The sequence below is a fragment of the Macadamia integrifolia genome, unplaced genomic scaffold, assembly GCF_013358625.1.
Source record: "Macadamia integrifolia cultivar HAES 741 unplaced genomic scaffold, SCU_Mint_v3 scaffold1517, whole genome shotgun sequence".
NCBI lineage: Eukaryota > Viridiplantae > Streptophyta > Magnoliopsida > Proteales > Proteaceae > Macadamia > Macadamia integrifolia.
The window spans coordinates 44,486-62,244 of record NW_024868244.1 but is presented as its reverse complement, the minus strand read 5'-3'; the positions used below and the strand labels follow the sequence as shown (position 1 = coordinate 62,244).

General features: G+C 38.9%; 1 protein-coding gene across 4 annotated transcripts in view; it reads left to right on the top strand.

Annotated features, from left to right (window-relative positions):
* Window positions 1–15,906, top strand: part of LOC122064092 (lysine-specific demethylase 5B) — a 61,834-nt gene extending 45,928 nt beyond the window's left edge. For all 4 annotated transcript variants that reach the window (XM_042627801.1, XM_042627802.1, XM_042627803.1 and 1 more), the window contains exons 23-33: window positions 261–339; window positions 1,726–1,875; window positions 1,987–2,120; window positions 4,066–4,186; window positions 4,264–4,337; window positions 6,135–6,279; window positions 7,512–7,661; window positions 8,212–8,307; window positions 8,593–8,688; window positions 8,777–8,970; window positions 15,406–15,906. In XM_042627801.1, coding sequence (XP_042483735.1) covers window positions 261–339; window positions 1,726–1,875; window positions 1,987–2,120; window positions 4,066–4,186; window positions 4,264–4,337; window positions 6,135–6,279; window positions 7,512–7,661; window positions 8,212–8,307; window positions 8,593–8,688; window positions 8,777–8,970; window positions 15,406–15,655 — 1,489 coding nt within the window. In that variant the 3' untranslated portion in view covers window positions 15,656–15,906. The remainder of the gene's footprint in view (window positions 1–260; window positions 340–1,725; window positions 1,876–1,986; window positions 2,121–4,065; window positions 4,187–4,263; window positions 4,338–6,134; window positions 6,280–7,511; window positions 7,662–8,211; window positions 8,308–8,592; window positions 8,689–8,776; window positions 8,971–15,405) is intronic.
* The last annotated feature ends 1,853 nt before the right edge of the window (window positions 15,907–17,759 follow it).

Below are 17,759 nucleotides of genomic sequence, written 5' to 3'. Positions count from 1 at the left end.
GTTTCACTGAAATGATGGGGCACCTTGGAGACTTTATCATCCTTGGAGTCTAGGATGAATATTGTGACCCCAAAGTTCTTAATATTTCTGATTTCCAATCTACAAATTGGTTGCCAGATATATTTATGTATTTTATTCCATTTTTATCTTTGTAACTTTTTGTTGTCGGATTTGTGTGGCTTGTCATTTAGCATTTTCTTCTTTCTCTTCATTCGACTTTCCTTGTACTTAATTATTCTCACTTTTATCTGTAAATGCAGGTCCTGGCAGGAGCAAGTGCTTGCATTTTGTGATTCCAAGTCTGGTGAACAGTCTTGGTCTGCACTGTTGCAACTTAAGGTCTACAACTTTTCTTGTGCTTGGTGAAGCTTGATTTCCTAGTTCTTGGTTAATAAAATTTTCTTTGGAGCAATTGTTTCCTTGTATATGCTTTGTTGATTACCACTCTTACATATTAGCTTTCTCTTGATCCAAATATTTCCTTTACAATTTCTAGACTTGAATGTATGCTCTTGTAATAATTATTGGCACTTGTCACTGGAAATCCTATTATTGACCATGTGCTATATTTTCAGGATGAAGTTCCTTGCAATGTAACAATGTTTTGCTTTCATAATCACACTAGCGGGTATTTTCAAGTCCCAATGATTTCTTATTTTCATTTGAATTAAAATATAGAAAATAGACTATAGATATGTAAACCTATTTGATATATATATATATATATATATTAGTTGATGAGATGGTAGGGATCCATGATCCATCTTATCTAACTGATGCCTTTTGCTTTAAAGGAACTCCTAATTAAGCCTCATTTACACTGGGTGTTGACCTGCTGTGATAATGATAAATATCCTGGATTTACAGATATTATCTCAAAATTGTACAACAAAAAATGGATCCTACATCTAGGACAAAGTTTTATTTATAGAGAGTCAAGCCTACCATTGAGTGGGTTGCACCTAAATATTTCAATGTCTTGTAAATGATATCATTATTCGAGATTCCTAATGTCCCTATCCTCTTTCATTTTTTTCTGTGGGGGGGGGGTGTTTCTTTAATCCTCTGACTGGACTTCTTATTGAAATGGATTGCCTGGTCTATTCCTTTTGTGAATTGCTGGGCCTTGTTTTGATGGGTGATGGCACCTCTTGCTTTGTATCGTGGATAAATCTCTTTCTAATCTCAGCTTTCAGGGATTTCCCGCTGGGTATGTGTGTGTGTCTTGTCATATACAAGGCTTTCAAGAAACTGAATGCACTGAACTGAAAGCTATGCTGCTCAATTTGTGCTGAGTCTCCAAAGTAGTCTGAGCAAGGGGCTTGTGCTTAGCATGGCTCAAGCTTGCTATGCTCAGAATTCAGGAATCATATTGGACTTAATAAGGCAAATGGAATCTGAGTTCAAGGGCCTGAAGAGTAGGAATTAGAACTGAACTATGTTATGAATGATCTGCTTATGTATGTATGCATGCATGTATTCTCTGTGAATGCATATATTTAGCTTGGCTTCTAAGCTGCAAATGTGAGCTTAATATTTGCTTGTTTATGGCCCCATCAGCAGAGGTTACTTCTTAAACTGGAGATGTTTTACTGTGAGAAATCATAATATAGCTTGTTAGCTTGAACTAATTGTATCTTGTAATGTAGTTTATCTTTTTATGATTTTCCATATATGGTCTGCTTTTGTTTAATCCCCTAATGTGATTAGTTCATATAATTTCAGGAACTTGGGGAGTTTGACGCCTTTCACTGTATGGAGCTAGACCTGGTTACATCTGAAACTGAAAAAGTTGAGAAGTGGATTCTACGTTGCAAGGATGTTGTTGGGTCTTGTCTTGGTGATGTAAATCCATTACAAAGTGCTTTACTGAAGGTGATTTGTTCTTCATCTCTGTATCTAAATTCTTGATGAATTTTTTCAAGGGCATGCTTAGATTAAGTTTTTGGTATAGTGATTATAGTTTATTTATTTATTTATTTGCAGATAAAACATTCTTTAGATAGATCACTTTACTTTTATGAGAATTCAAAGGGCTGCAGCATGGAAAAATTATGTGTGTGCTGCTGCACTGATTCTGAAGAACAAGAATTGTTGGCCTGTTTAATGTGCAAAGACTGGTAAGATACCTGCCTCTAAGTTTATAATGTGGAAATATTTTATTTTCAAACTTCTCTACAAAATAGAACCTCTACATATATATATATATATATATTTTGGATGAATAAATAAATTCATTACCAAGGGGAAGAATATACAAAGGAGAGGAGGGGGAGGGGGACAAAAGCCCAAAGGGGACCTCAAAGGCCAAGGGGCCAAGCTAAAGGGAAAGGGACATGGGGGGGGGCGGATGGTGGAGGGAAGGAGCTTCCAGGCAACAACAGTAAGCCTGTTCCTTGGGGAGCTAGAGGCATCGTGATGCCGGATGCATCCAATTTTGGAGCTAACATAAAAAAAGATGGCATTCAAAATCTTGTCAAAAGAACAAGAGTTGGAGGTCCATTTACGTAGATTTCGCTCCATCCAAATGTGGTTGATGGCAGCCGCAGAGGCAAGCTTCCCAACCTTGTCATAGATAGTAGAACCGCTGAAGGTTATGTCAATCCAAATCCATTCTCTAGAAAAGGAGAGGATGGGTCTGCGGGATGGTCAAATGGATCTGAAAACCCTCTTCTAGACTGATGAGAAGGGGCAAGATAAAAAAAGATGATTAACATCTTCGGAGCCATTCTAGCACAGGCAATAGGAGGGAGAAACCTGAATGTGCCGGTAGAGAAGGAAAGACTGTGGAGAGAATTGGAAAGAGCACACCAAACGGTGAAAAATGTGGCGGGGGATATGGCCTTTAAACCAAATGGTGTTTAAATGTAGGAAGATGTAGGAGGAGACTAGGTTGGATGGGATACCAGAGGGGTGCCAATGATCCAAGCCAAAAAGAAATGGATGAACCTCTACCGATGACGTAAGAGATGGTAGGGAGGGCCAGAGATCTGGAGCTAAGGATTTTTGTCCAAATCTAGGAGGCATCAGAGGGAGGGGAAGCAGAACAAAGGGAATCATGGCACCTCACATGGATATTTTTTATTATTTTTTCTCTCAAAAAAGGCCATAAAAAACTACAATGTGTCGTGGCATAGGGTATACATTAGGCTTAGAGAACCCTTCCCCATATAATATATATATATATATATATATATTAGAAGGTGGTGGTTTTGGTATTTTTGATGGTGTCCCCATCCAATGGTTTGTGAGCGACCGTGCACAAAACCTTTTGCCTGTATATATAAAGAAAGGGGCGTACCTAGTGCACAAGGCTCTCGTCACTGTGGGGTCTAGGGAGGGTCATATTGTATGCAACTTTCATCTGCTTTGTGAAGAGGTTGTTTCCTGACTTGAACCCGCATTCACTTGGTCATAATGGAGCAACCTTACTGTTTCTCTGAGGCCCGCCCTCTTTTTTGAGGGATTAGCTCTTGCAAATGAAATTATAAGATAAAGGTTATTTTTTTAAAGAATCAAGCCCTAGATGCGAGTGAAAGTTTTTTTTATTCACATTTAGTTATTAATTCACAGTATTTTTTGTATTAGTTAATCAGTATTTTTTTTCTTTGTCTACCATGTTTCACACTGATTCTTCAATTGGATTATCTATGTGTCACCACTCACCAGCACTGGTGACATTTGGCCTGTCACCAGTGCCACATGGTTGACATGGTTGAGTTCATGTGATTCGAGTACCCCACACCCATCTAACTGGTCAAAATTTTTCCTATAAAAGTAGTGAGTCCAATCTGAGACTGACAAAAGTACTACTAGATTCCATTAATATCTGTTGGCGTTTTTGTAGTTTTATGAAAATTTAAACTCTCTTTTCTCTATGTTTCTCGTAGTTTGCTTCAAGTGAATAACCAGTCAGATGGGTGTGGTGTCCTTCATTAGATGGACGTACTCGTGTCTGCCCTTTGGCAAGGGATTGTGACCTGGAGAAGCTAATTGTAATTGATGTTTGTGCGAATTAGACTTGACAATTAGATTTATCAGTAGTTTTTTATTTGAATTGAACAGGTACCATCCATCATGTCTGCGATCCAAACTTGCTAATACAAGTAGTGCAAAAGAATCCATATGTCCTCATTGCATTCTTATGGAGAATGCTGTTACTTCTAAGAATGGAGGCCGACCTTTGGTATTCATTTTTTTAAATTCTTTTTTCTGTATGATAGGGGTTTCAATTTTCTTATACGAACTTGTTTCTTGTTACAGATATCTGGCGGAAAACGTGTTGAACTTAAAATTCTCATTGAACTACTTTCTGATGCCAAGGATTTTTTTGTAAGGTAATAACAGGCATTGTTGATGCATTTTACATCAATATACCACTTGTCTTGGCTCAATATTTGGCTATGTTTCCACTTGTTTTGGTTGTTTCCGTTTCTGTTTTGAAAGCAAAAGCATATCGAAACAGAATATTTTCCAAAAGACAAATAAAATGGCGTTTGTTAAATTATTATTGGGATGGACAAAACTACCAATTAGGTCTAATATCATATGCAATGAGATAGGATTTTTCTATCCAATTGCTTTACTTTAAACATAATAATTAATGTCTTGACCTTTGCATATAGTCGTAACTTAATTCATCATTATACCCAAAACAAGATCTTCTTATGTGATGATTTGCATAAGAAATATGTGGTGGTTCAATGAATCTTTTTCTTGGTGGGGAATCATGAAAAGAGGGATGGGTGAAATATTTTTGGTTAAATCAGCCATGAGTGCAAATGATGGATCCCTTGATGCATCACATGCTTTCATGGCTACAGATCTCATTGTTTCCTTAGCCCAAAAAGAGGGTTAATCTTCTTCACCTGAAATCATGGGAAAGGATTTATATTCATCTGAAATAGGAATCTCTGCCCGGTTTGGGTGTTTCACAGAACATTTGGACAGAAAATGAGAGAGTGGTCAGCTGCAATGGATGCACATCCATTCCATTGCCGCTGTTTCCGTTTCCTCATGAAACATTTTTTCCTGTTTCCAGATTGAACAGTTTTTCTTATCATCTGTTTTGGATCAAAATCCAGGGAATAAAAGAACCTTCTTAGGAAAGTGTTGTTTTTGTGTATTGAAGTGCCTGTCTTAAAATGCCTCATACTTGCTTGTAAAGCTTATGCTCCATTCCTTGAGGCTTACACCTTTTTGATAAGTTGAGCCACGTCACACGTCATCATTTAAAAGCATTACTAACAGCCCATACAAAAATTATTTTGTTTGGGATATCTCTATTTTGTAGTCTTACCTCTATTTAATTAATGGGTTCACCTCTCCACGTAGAGTTCCATCTTCCTGAAACACCAATTACATTTTATGTGATCAATTCAGATCTGGCAGCTTTTGATACACTTGTCTTGATTATGATACTCTCCTCTTAGGTGGTCAGTTTTTGCTTGCAATTTATCTTTCGTTCAGCTTCATTTTAGAAATCTTTTGGGGCATATGCATTGGCCTTTCAAGTAAGATGAAGGAACTCATTACAAGCTGCATTTCTCACTTTGCACATTGCAAGCTGCATCTTAAACTGCTTAACAAAATTGGTTCTTCTCCATCTGCAAATGGTGCATTGTTTGTGAGACCTTTTCTTGCTCTCATTCCGCCCCCCCTACCGCGCCCCTCGCCCCTCGCCCCTCGCCCCTCATCCAATTTCCAGCCCCTAGATTTGGTTGGTCTTTCATTGATGAATCAGTGGTATCCATGATGAAAAACTGAGACTTATGTTCTTATTGAAGAATTGAATTGTATTCTTCTGGTTCCTGCTATTGTTTCCTGCTTCCTTGTGACAAAACCATAGTATGATATTGTCTTGGTATGGGACCTGGGTATTAATTTGATTCACATTTACAAGAGAAGTAAAGCTATCATTATATATTTGGGAGGAAGTGCACACAATCCCTTTGATGTGGTTCCTCTCATGTGATAGCTTCACCATTTTGGTATTTGGTAATACTAACACCTATTAAAACCTTGTTAAATTACTTTGTATAAGGGTAAGCTATTATATAGATTCGATACTCTATTCTTGTGGCTTCTTGATTAACTAAAGTACTCATTAGACGTTCTGGTTGCATTTTTATCAGGGTTGAAGAAAGAGATACGATAGAAAAACTTGTAGAACAAGCTCTTGCATGCGAAGCATGCTTGACAGAAGTTGTGGATTTTGCACTTTCTTATCTTGATAAAGATCTTACGACCATCTCTGAAAGACTTTTGGTTGCTGTGAAGGTATTTTTCTAGCCATGTGTCATCTACTTTCTTTCTCAGGGAGCATTTTTTCGCAGAGTAATCTTGGTGATCTAGATCTGGCTATGGAGAGAACACAATGAAATGTCTAAGAAGGCATCACAGAAAGGATCCTGGTCCAAGAATCCATTGTTTTCTTTATGTTTACAGTACAGAAGGGGGGATTCTATGCTCTACACTGTTCTGTCTATTAACATACTTTTGGCTGGTAAATACAATGGCTGGGGGAGGGCAGAAAGCCCTAAAAATTATAAATACATTAGGGAAAACTATGACTTCCCTCATTATTGTGCTTGCAACTTTATAGTTGTTAAAGATGTCAAAAAACCTCTAAATCTCTATTTGGAAGATTGGTGGGGTAATTTTATCAGTTTGCTTGTTCTGTGGTAGAAGCCTGTAGGGTCCGAGAGGCATGTACTGACTGAAATGCAAACTATACAATGGGTATTTTTCATTATTAAGTTGGTTGTATGGAGAGGAAGGAAAAGGTAGGTGAGAAAAAGTGGGGGAAAAGAAAAGAAACAATAATGGAGGAGTTTTCACTTTCCAAAGAATGTTTAGTTGAATGAATAATAATGGAAAGTTGTCCTCGTGTGATTTCGAGGAGAAAATAGAAATGGAAAATAATGGAAACTATTGCACTTACAAGGAAAATAGGGAAAAGTTGATCGATCTTACGAGTTACCATCCAACCAAATATTGGAACAATGTAAAATGGAAAAATGTGTGTGTGTGTGTGTATATATATATATATATATATATTGGTACTTATCTAAATAATTCTCATTTTCTATCCAAACTGTGGAGCCTAGGGCTGTCAAATATTCCTCCAAATTTTTTCAGTTAGGAATATTATGGTGGAAGTTAAGGTTTTATAAGGACAAGGCAGAGGCTGAAAATGAAAGAAGTTAAGAGTGATGAAGGAAAAAGAAACTGCCAATGAGTTCATATATGGCCTTGAGACAGAGTGGAATGGCAAAACTGAATTCATGTAACCAAACCTAGTATTTTGTTTGAGTTGGTACAGCATAACTGAGGAATCATGTCTTGAATTTGCGTGCATATCTAAACTTCCCTATTAAACTGGCGAATAACCTGGTGTTGAGTTTTAACAATGCCTCTAATAGCACGTGGACTAAAATTGCTGCAACCTTGCTGCTTGCGATTTTTTTAATCTTTTTATTTAGTTATTATTTATCTGTTGTGGCTGGCAGGCATTTTCAGTTTCTGGGGTATATGATCATCATAGTAGCTGCAACCTTGAGTCGGCATTAGCAAGAAACTCATGGAAAATCAGAGTTAAGAGACTGTTGGAGGGTTCACAGAAGCCAGTGATCCAACAAATTCAGCGTCTGCTGAAAGAGGTAATCTGTTGGTACTAAATTTGGTTGGTGAATAAGAAAAATGTACATCTGTGAATTGATGATCCAGAACTTCACTCTGGAAGTTTGGTTCGTAGAATTAGGTTACATGTACAAGATGAGTTTGAGATCAAAGCACGTGATGTGATGTGAGCAAGGAGTTGTATACTATTTACAGATTAAGAGGTTTATGTATCCTATCCCCCCTCCCCCCCCCCCAAAAAAAAAGAAAAAAAAGAAAAGAAAAAGAAAACAACACACACACACACACACGCACGCGCAAAGGGGGTTTAAGGAGGATTTACTGGGTAATATGAAACTACCCTTAAGGCTTCTAACCCAAGTGATTGATATAAGTTAACATAGCAGTCCTAGGTTAATTGTCATTCTGGATTCATTAAAGGCATCTTCTTAAGTTCTTATTGTTCCATTAAACTATTCTATATGAACTTGTTTTTGCATCATTAGATTCTGTAGAGAGATAAAAAGAAAAAGGTATATAGCTGAAGACTTTAGCTAATGTGACTACTGAATGTTGGAAATGATGAGGCAGGGATTGGCAATAAACATACTGTCTGAAGATCACTTCATTCAAAGACTTAGAGAAGTAAAGCACATTGGCATGCAGTGGGCAGATCATGCCAGGAAGGTATGAAGATTGCTACTGGAGGCATTGTGTTTGTCCCAATTTGGGGTTGCTATGTTTTTTTTTAATCCAGACCCATATTTGGGTCCTTGGGGCCATTGCTTAGAGCAGTGGTACAAGGTTCAGGCTGCCGGGGCAAATGTCCGGGTTCTGAGTCTTGAGGGTGGCCACTTTGTGCAAAAATGCCAAAGGTTAGGACTGACTCCAAACTCACCCCTCCAAGGACCCCACATAGGAGGGACCAGCACTGGGTAATGCTATTTTAACCATATATGGGTCCTTATGCAGGTTGCTTCAGATTCAGGGGCTGTTGGGTTGGATGAAGTATTTAAGCTTATTACTGATGGTGAAAATTTACCCATCCATTTCGAAAAGGAGCTAAAGGTAACAACTCCACATCTGTATGTCATTACTTCTTTTTCTTATTTCTTTTTTGCCTTCTAATGGACCTTGTTTTGCTTGGTGGGTGCAGTTATTAAGAGCTCGAAGCTTGCTTTATTGCATTTGTCGAAAGCCCTATGATCAGAGAGCCATGATTGCTTGTGATCAATGTGATGAGTGGTATCACTTTGATTGCATTAATCTGCATAAGCCACCACCGAAAACCTATATCTGCCCTGCTTGTGAGCCGCTGACTGAAGAGTTATTGCCCAACCAAAACGAGAGGTAAGAACGGCCAAAGATGCAGCTTATACTTTCTGTATGTGCTGCAGTGATTTTCTGGTCATTATGACGTGTCAATGCAGTTCAGTCCATGATATCAGATAGTTACCTATAATATATATATTCTGTTATCAATATATATTTATAATCAATGTAAACGTTGGTTGATTGGCCTGGAAGGCATAAGATTCAACTGAGGTTAGTGGACCTTTAATATTGATTCCGGACTTCCATCTTATCATATCATATGAAAAGGTGTTAAGTTTGTCTCGAATTCTTGACCCGTTTTGAAGATTGACCCGCTCCGATATATTTTAGTGGCAACCTGAATGGAAAGTTTTCTGAGATCTGTGATGGAAGAAGAGGGGTTGGCCCGCGACTTGGAGTTGGAGTATATAATGTATTGTTGCCTTGTTGAGAAAGTCATTGTATTTTTGGGGGTTTTTCGAACTAGGGTTTCAAGGCGAGTTTTTTCGCCGCTGCTTGGGTGTAATCTCTCTTCTGCATAGTGAAACATCTTCTTCTTTGCCCGAAGACGTAGCACACCACATCAGTGTGTGAACCTCGTTAAATCTTTGTGTGGTGCGGATCTGGTTTTGTTTATTCTCGTATTTCTTGGTGTTTGCTCTAATAGAAGGTCAACCTGTGCACTATTAATTCAAACTCCATTTTTTGACTTGTGATTTAATTTTGAACATCATGACTATTAGTGGCACATTTGGGTTGGAGACATGCCATGGTACTGCAGATCATGACAATAAATGACCTTACAATAGATATGTCCATTCCTCGACTCAATGTAGTCATATTATCTAATGGTTCTATACATAGTTGTTAAGGCGTCGCCTAGCCTTCATGGGTCCAAGGCGGCGGCACACCTTGTTTGATGTAAGAAAGGTGACCACTTGGACGCCTTTATGTTATGTTGCCTAGGCGCCTTGTAGACTTATGACACCACGCCTTATATCATATCCATTTTTTTACACGTCATGCGTTTACTTTGATTTAGGTTTATTCCTTATTTTAATTTTTTATGAATATGCTTACATTATATCCTAGCTTTGTTTATTATATGTTGCATTTCTCGTGTTAGGTCATTACTAGTTTATGCAGGTCAAAGGTACTTAAAGAAGTACAAAGAAGTCAAAAGAATCAAAGTCAACTCAACTCATTAGCTCAGATGAGTTGACTCAGTCATGAACTCAGTAGTGGACCTGGTTCACCCACTTTTGGTTGAGAAGTGACCCAGCAGCAGTCCCCCATCGTGGGACACCTTTTTAGCATTTTATTTGTTTTGTTTTGCTTTAATTAGTTACTTGTACTAGAGTTCCACTTTTGTAGAACTCTATTCTATCCATAGTTCTCACAGCGTCTAGGTGACCCTAAGGCTGTCTTTGGTAGCCAAGAGAAGAAAAGAAAAGAAACGAAAAGAAAAAAGAATCTAGAAAAAAAAAAAGAATAGAAAAGAAATGAAATGGCAAGACAATAAAAATTATGTCTATTTGGCTACCAATAGAAGAAAAGAAAAGAAAAGTTTTTTATTTTCTTGTGTTTCTTGAGTTTTAGGCAAGAATTTTTTTGGTAGGAGAAGAAAACTTCACCATTCCCAAGGTGAATTTTGAAATTAAAAAAAAAAGAATTTTCTCTTCGTTAAGGACACACCAAACACAATGAGAATTTCTTAAACCAAGAAAATAGTACAATGTTTGTACTTTTTTCCTTTCTTCTCTTGGCTACCAAACACAGCCTAAGCATTGGAGGAGGGAAAAAATCAAGGTGACACCAATAATGCGCCCTTCCAGCAAATGGTGCCTGGATGCCTAGGCGATACCTTGACAACTATTGATTCCCTCTCTTTTATTATGAGTTTAAGATGGAACTCTTAAACTTACGGGTTCCTATTCTGATTTTTTTTTCTTGAGTTTTTTAAGATTTCTTTCCTATTGGGTGGCAGCTATTCCTATGGCCAATATGAATTTGAAGTTTATTTAAGCCATTGTAAGGCTGAAAGAGCCCCACCCTTCTTTTTTTTTGAGTAAAGTATGGCTGTTGCCTTTGTTTTCTGTGGTGATTCAGTAATTTGGTTGGTGGTTATTTCAGTGGTTATATCCCCTTTTCTCCTACCTTTCTTTGTTTCTTGCTACTGGATTTCAGGGCAATACACAATCTAAAATTCCTGTAACTCATCTCTTTTTTCCTGGTTCTAAATCCTTGTTACCCTCTATTATTACTGCTGGTTATTCACTGATCTAAGTTGCTGGTCTGTTATTTCTGTTGCTGCCCTCGATTCTCAGTTTTTGATCTATTCTATCACTATTAGTGGATTGATGTTTTCCCCTTGGATTTATTTGAGTTTGGATTGTTAAGTTATTTAAATTCTCCTTTTTTGTTTCTGTTATTCTGTTGACGAGTTACTTGCTGAACTCTGTCAGATCTTAAATCCGACATTCAGATTGGTCTGAACTTTTGGTATGTTATTCTCCTAGCTTTGATTAGTATTTGTTCCGACTTTTATTCACATGTGAGTTTAGATTCTATTTTATTGGTTTTCCATGCAAATCTGGACTGTTATCTTTGTTTGCGATTCTGGCTTAGCATTGGTTTTCTGAAACTCAATCTTAAGTGGATTTAAACCCCATTACAAAACCGCCTACTTCTATCGTTGTCTCAAAGCTAGAACTAATCACAACTCCATCCTCAGCCTCCTAGCCAGAGATAAATCCACCATTCTCTCCTCGAATACCATCAAATCCGAAGCTTCTAGCTATTTCTCCATTTCCTTCTATCCCTCCCCACCTTTTCCCCGGATGGCCAGGCCATTCCCTCAGGTCTCATCAATAAATTTATCCCCCCTCCAACCTTCTTGCCCTCCTCCAGGCTATTCTTTTTTATGATGAAATATCTGTTGCCATCTTGTCCCACAAAGCTAGCAAAGCTCCTAGCCCCGATGTTTCAGTATAGGATTCTTTTCCCATTGTTGGGACATTATCAAGCATGATCTCTTCACGGCTCTCCGAAGCTTCTTCAACCCCTTCCAAATCCAGGGGAACAATCATACCTTCATTTGTCTCATTACGAAGAATGAAGGTGCCTCCTCTATGGTTGACTTCAGATCAGTCTCCCTCTGCAATCTTCTTTATTAGTTCATAGCTGAAATCCTTGCCCATAGGATCCAGCTTCTTGTTGATTCCCTTGTCAGTCCCAACCAATTTGTCTTCATTGCTGGTAGAAGTATCACTAACAATATCATCATTTGTCAAGAAATTGTCAAAGGTTTTGATAGGAAATATCATTCCCTTGCTGCCCATCTTGAGATTAATATTCATAAGGCTTTTGACTCCATTCTTTGAGACTTCATCTTAAAAGTCTTTCATAACGTGTCCTCCCCCACCCCCTCTTTCTTCATCAGCGAGGTCTATTCTTGCATTTTTCCCCTTGTTTTTCTATCCTTGTTAATGACTCCACTACTAGGTTCTTTCTCTCCTGTTGGCATTTGCAAGGCTGCCCCCTCTCTCCTTTTCTCTTCTCCCTACCCTTAGAGATCCTCCCCAGAGCCACCTAATCCTCCACGATCTTCATCTCATCTCCCCTCTACCAAATGTAAAGCCCTTAATTTCACTTACCTTGCTTTTGCTAATGATCTGATGATCTTCTCTAAGTCTGATCCTCTTTCCGTTCAATATATACCTTCTTCCCTTCACCTCGTTGAATCCTTTTTTGGCCTTCGCATTAATCTTCTCAAATCTCATCTCTTCCTCTTAGGAGTTTCGAATTCTCTCAAAGCCTCCTTCCTCCAATCCATGAGCTTTTTTCTAGGCTCCCTCCTAGTAAAATACCTTGGTCTTCCCCCATTTCCTCCAAGCTCACCCCCCACCATTGTACCTCTATGCTCGATCTCATCGGTAAGAGTCTTCAACTCTGGAAAGACAAGCTTCTATCTTACGCGGGCCGTCTTGAACTTATTAGATATAATGTCCTCTAATCTTGCTACATTTATTGGTCTAGTGTTTCTCCCATACTCTACCATAAAGACTATTGAATCTCTTATGTGCACATTCCTTTGGAAAGGGGTTGATTCCACATGATTCCTTCACCCTAGTAGCTGGTCTTCCATTTGCCTCCCTAAAAAGGAAGGAGGCCTTGGTCTTCTCAGAATCCAAGATGTCAATTTTGCTGGCACCCTCAAGCTTTTCTGGAAGCTTGCTGAAAGTATAACAACATTTAGGTCTCCTGGATCTTCTCTTATCTCCTTTGTAATGATTCTCTTTGGACTGTTCCCCCTTGCTCTGATGCTTCCTGTTTTTGGCGTAGCATTCTAAATCTTCGCCCTTTAGCCCCTCAAAGGTATCCACTCCTCTATCCCAGATGGTCTCTCCACCTCCCTCTAGCTCGACAATTGGCATCCTTCTAGTGTCCTCCTTTCCGTTGTGGGAGCTAGATCCGTTTATTTTTCGGGCCTAGCTAGAAATTCCCCTATCGCATCCATCATCTCCAATGGGTCCTGGTCTCCCCCTATCTCTCCTCCTTTCCTTGACATCTAGCCCTCCCTCCCCCCTGGCCCTTTAACTCGTGGTGATAGAATCTTCTGGTCCCCCTCCCCTTCTGGCATCTTTAGCTCCTCCTCTGCTTGGAACTTCATTAAATTCCCCCACCCTCTTGTGCTCTAGTACAAAGTTTGGTTCAAGGGTCACATTCTCTAACATAGTTTCACTTTTTTGAAGAGCTTTTTTAAACTACCTTCCTTCCCAATCTTTCCTTCACTTCTACCACATCCTTGTTCCCTCAGCCTGCTGCATTTGTTAGAATGGTATTGAAGACTCCGACCATCTCTTTTTCAATTGCCCTTTCTCCTCCTTTATTAGGAAAAAAGTCCTCAGTTCCTACTGGCCTGGCAGGAGAAGTCTTCTGCCTCTGTGTGGGGAATGAATTTGGATGGATATGATCTTTTCCGGTTCTAATATTTGTGATAGTGCTGGGAAGTTTGCTTTATGTGCCACTAACAATCATCTTTGGATGGGGAGAAATCTTCGTAGATGGGCTTTCAACTCCCCTTTTCTTGACAAGATTTGGAATGCCATCTTCTTTGATGTAGGTTTTGAGTGTTGTCAGCTCCGGCACAGGCCTATTGTGACACTCCAAGGAATTGGCTCATTGTTGTGTCTTGGGGCTTCCCAACCCCCCCCCCCCCCCGGCCAAAAAAAAAAAGGGTTTTGCCGCCCTTCTTGTGTCTATTTTTCTCCTTTTTTCTTTTTTCCTTCGGGCTTGTATATCCCTTCTCTTTTCTTTTCTCTTGGTAATGGATTATTTATTCACCAGAAGAAAAAACCCCAGCATAATTATATCATATTGCATGAATATGACTTCTATGTTGCATATAACCATAATTATATAAAATTATCAGTCATATATCAGATACTGCATGCTTAAGGTGCCTAGGCCCTGCATGATAACACTTCTTTTTCTGTATTTCTACTCTTCTTCGCTCTCAGGACAAACACAATGCAACTTCAACCACCACCTCCACTACCACCTCCAATGCAACTTCAACCCCACCACCACCACATCCAATGCAACTTTATGGCTTCCATCTCCATGTTGTTTGAGTCACTGCCACTGATATCTATTTCTTGCCTAAGCTTATCCCTATCTTCGCCACTGGAAAGGTATTTTAACGCAGCTGTTGATTCATAATCGAGGGACTCGGGTGCAATCAGGAAAAAAGCACCTGCCCCAAGGGGGGTGAGATCATGAAATGACAACTTTTCTTAACATTGGTCCAGAGTACCATCCAACAGTGTGAACCTGACAACCATGCTGACACAGAGATCCAACAGGAAAAGATTGCATGTTATTCGTAAGATTATCACAAATAGAAAGGAAGCATTATTTCTGTTTAACACGTGGAAATTTTGTGATTCTATTTATTTTACCTCATCTTGTTTATTCTGATTGAGGCCACTCTTCATGATTTTGAGTCATTACTTCAAAGCAAGGATGCAAAATACGGAATCAGGGATCGAATAGGTCCCTGCTGATTCCAATCCGGAGTGGCCTGAATCGGCCTTCAGTTGCTGCCATGAATTAAGTTCACATCCTGGTTAGCACATGTGGCTGGAGGTGTAGACACCTATACCTTATGGTCCCATTCTTACATAATAGTCAATAGCCGTAGAATGGAAAATTTGTCTCCTAGATCTTTTATTCTATGTTCCCATGTGCTGATATCCCATTCAAGCATGATCAGTTGGTATTGATTACGTTAAATATATGTAGGAATGGTAGATTAATGTAATCTTGAATCATATTGTATACTTTTGCCTGTTATTTGTTGTTGTTGAATGGTGGAATGAGGAAAGACTTTATTGAACCCATTGCATATTCTGTTGTCTCCTGGTCTTGGATTTTTAAACACTTCTTTTTCTAAATTGTTTTTGGCAGATCCAGCAGCACCAATGACGCAGAACCCTGGACACCACCACCCCAGCACTCTGAATCGAAGAAGAGACCCAATAAAGTGACATCCACTATGCAACAGAAAATGCTGGTTGTTACAGATCTTAGTAACATCTTAAGACGTTCTAGTGAGATTGATCATTTGTGGTGGAGAAACAGGAAGCCTTTGAGGAGAACAGCTAGAAAACGTGCTGTGATTGAAAGACTTTCCCCATTCTTACATAATAGTCAATAGCAAAGCTAATCATAATTAACCGTTTTAATCATTGAATTTATTCAATTAATTCATATGTTTCACCCCAATATTTGTTGCCAACCCAATAAGCAATAATGAGTGAAATTTTCATCTTCTTTTTCAGGAGTTGGTCCTATTTGCTTACTTCCAATTTTTTACCTTTGAACAGCTGGCTTCCCCTCCTTTTCTTGTTATTTTTTTGGTCTGTTATCACAGTAAAGGTTGCTTTTGCTGCTTCTAAGGCCACTCAATGTCACGTTGCCATGTGAGTGAAAACTTAAAAGACTTAAGGGAGTCTAGCTGACATTGCATGACTTTCATGATAGCTGAATAATACACTTAGGGGTCTTAAATTGGACTCAAGACACCATGAGCACCTACAAGATGTCTCCTGTTCAAGGAAGATGAGTTTTTAGAATCCTGTACCAAAACCCAACTCGCTTTTCTTTTGATGGGTAGGTATACAGGACCTGACTTTATGTTTGTAGTCTTTTAAACTACCCTTGTACTTGGTGTCTCCGAATGTTCCAAATGTGGTTGTTGGTTCATTTTTGGGAGCTATGATATCTTCAATCATCCACAGGGAATTCAGTGGGTGAAATTGAAAATAGAATAGATTGGTGAATGGAGTATTCAATTCAATGGACCATATGGATTAGACAGGTTACACAAACTAATTAATGTTGTTGCTAAGGTATCTACCAGTTTTCGTATGGTTTAGAAGTTGTTTATTTTTGTTGCCAATGTTCATTTGTTTCTCATGATATTTAAGGATGATCTGATTGCACCTGTAAGTTCTGGGTTGGATTCTAGTGCCTGTACACATGAAACATACATGAAAAACAATTGAGATATGGCCATTGTTGAGAAGAGAACTATTGAATACTGTGCTTTGTTTGGAACTTTTTGTTAATTGGAGAGAGAAGGAGTTGTCCAAATCTCACTGAGTTGTACTAGTCCATGCCAAGTGATTCATCATATAGCAACAAAGAGTGACAGAGTTGGATCCTCATCATCCATACAGAGAAAGAGAAAAGAATCGAAGTTGTAAAGCATAGTGGGGAAGAACCATTTCCAGATTTTGCCGTTTAGTAGTAACAAAGAAAGGTGTACAGAGTGACCCCACTAGTGCCGAATTGAGGGAGCACAGTGATGTAAGCACATCTCAGTGGGATAAAGCAATGCTTCCTTGTGTGGGGTTTGATTTGTCTAAAATCTTGTCGATATTGGTTTTGAGTCTTTTGACCTCACTCTTACTACTTCACATGATCATGTCTGTGTTGCCTGTATTCGTATTGTACTGGAGAGTTTTGAGGGCCTTGGGGGCCTGTGAGAAAAGTGTTATTAGCACTTTAAGTGACTATCATTGAGTGTGTGGAGGGTGAACTGTGAAACTCTTCCTTACAGGTCTATTCTTTCCTGAAATGGAGGAAACATGGGCACCATTAAAGTTTTCATTTCAAATCGTTCTAGACATTTCATTCTCTACCTAATGGTGGTGACAGTGTCTGTGCTTCTGCCTCCTTCCCATCTTTTTCATATTTTTGTTGTACTTTTTTCCTAGGAAAAGGGATCAACATGTTGCCCTTTTATATTGTTTTCTTATATGTCAAGCTAATAGTATAGATAATGGGAGTGAGAGAACGGAGAATTTGGTAGATGTGGTGTAGCGTACAAGGGACCACATATTTAACGAGGAGAGAGATTGTTAGTCGTTGCAAGATGACACACTATGGACAGCATACCCTTCCTTTTCTAGATTCAGATCCTCTCCATCTGAGGGTGGTTAGAGAGGGACTAGAAAGACGCAACAAGAGAGTGGGAAACAGGTGAGAAACACAGGCTGTGTTTCACTTTCTCTCTCCTATGTTGTGTGACTCGTGTCTTGCTGATCACCCTCAGCCACCCCTGATTCCCCTCAGCCACCCTTGGACTGGAAAGGATCTAAATCCACCTTTCCCTGTCTATTTCATATGTGTATGTGTGTGTATATAAATATTTGTTTTTTTTTTTCTTTTCTTTTGTTAAGTTAGATAAAGTGGGCAACAAAAATTTTGATGTTCTTATCAACGAATATGATTATGCCAATGTGATAAAGAACCTC